Below are 1,423 nucleotides of genomic sequence, written 5' to 3'. Positions count from 1 at the left end.
TTAACTACATTTATTATTACTATTATTATTATCATTTTTAATTCCCTTGTTTAAACATTTCTCTCTCTCTCTCTCTGTCTCATACAAATGCTTAAAAAAAAAAAAAGGAAAAAAAAGTTAATGCATTTACGGACGTGATGACGTCATTAGTTTTTTTTTTTTTTTAACGTGATGGGATTTGATACGATTTTCTTGCCACGTTTTTAATTTTCGTTTTAAATTTTAATAATAATAATAATCCGAATTTTTTTAAAAAATTTATTTATATTTATATTTAAATTGAAATTTTTATATAAAAATAAATTTTTGTTATAACGAACACGACAAATTTTCTCAGGCACAAAAAAAAAAATTTCGTTAAAATGCTTAAATGATAACATGTGTGTCCGCCATTTTTTTCTCATCAATTTCACCCTCCATACTTTTTTTATATATTTTAGGTTTTAGCGATCCATATTGCATGCTTGGAATTCAACCGGGAAATCCGGGTGGACCACCACCTGGACCTCCATCTCCACAAATGGTACGAGAAACTCCTTTATCACCAAGGGCACCTGCCAGCAGAGCATTATCCGACAGCGGTTCTGATTTAGAATCTCCCAAACACGAAAATCAAGAAAAATTACGAAAACATCACAGGTAAATAAAAAAAATTTTTTTATTTGTTTCAAAGGTAAAAAGAAAAAATGGCTACGTTTTTACTTTTTTTTGTTTTTTTTTTTGTTTTTTTTTTTAAAGTTTTAAATTGAGTTTTAAAAGGCGAGACACCATATCCGGTAGAAAAGAAGGAAGAGAATCATTATTATGTGCAGTTCCGGCCAAATTCATTCGAGCCACGTCCGTTAGACCGCAAACATTGAATCCGAAATGGAATGAAAAATTCAGATTGTGAGTTATTATTATTATTATTGTGTTATTCTTCTTAAAAATTCGTTCGTTAAATTTTTTTTTTGTCTATAACCACGACGACGATTCATATGAGATAAATGACATCGTTTCTCAATGACGTTCGGCCATTTTTATTTTAAATAAAATAAAAAAATCCCTTTTTTTTTTGTCTTCCTTCCTTCCTTCCTTTCTTCCAGGATAAACTAATTTATCTTCTTTTTTTTTTTTTTATTCCCTCGCGTAAAGACTTCTTAATCCAGAGATTTAAAAAAAAAAAAAAAAAGGCTTTGGAATTTTTTTAAAAAAAAAAAAAAAAAGGAAACCGAGCAAAGATTTTTTTTTTTTATTTATATATTCAACGAGGAAAATTTATGATGACGACGACAAAAAAAAAAAGACGAACCTTATAAAAAAATTCATTCAGTCAATCAATCACACATCAATCCAATCATTCATTCATTCATAAAAAAAAAAATTTTTGATAATATAATTTTCAAATGGGGAGGGAGGAGGGGGAAGGAGGAGGGGGAAGGAG

General features: G+C 28.7%; 1 protein-coding gene across 1 annotated transcript in view; it reads left to right on the top strand.

Annotated features, from left to right (window-relative positions):
• Positions 1-460: 460 nt before the first annotated feature.
• The window catches only part of Phum_PHUM188690 (BAI1-associated protein, putative), a gene marked incomplete at both ends in the record, with an annotated part of 14,258 nt that continues 13,295 nt past the window's right edge, over positions 461-1,423 (top strand). The window contains 2 exons of the mRNA XM_002425216.1: positions 461-639; positions 739-888. Of these exons, the coding sequence (XP_002425261.1) occupies positions 461-639; positions 739-888 (329 nt within the window). The remainder of the gene's footprint in view (positions 640-738; positions 889-1,423) is intronic.

The sequence above is a fragment of the Pediculus humanus genome, genomic scaffold, assembly GCF_000006295.1.
Source record: "Pediculus humanus corporis 1103172107538 genomic scaffold, whole genome shotgun sequence".
NCBI classification, from domain to species: Eukaryota; Metazoa; Arthropoda; class Insecta; order Psocodea; family Pediculidae; genus Pediculus; species Pediculus humanus.
This window is presented reverse-complemented; position numbering and strand designations above follow the sequence as displayed.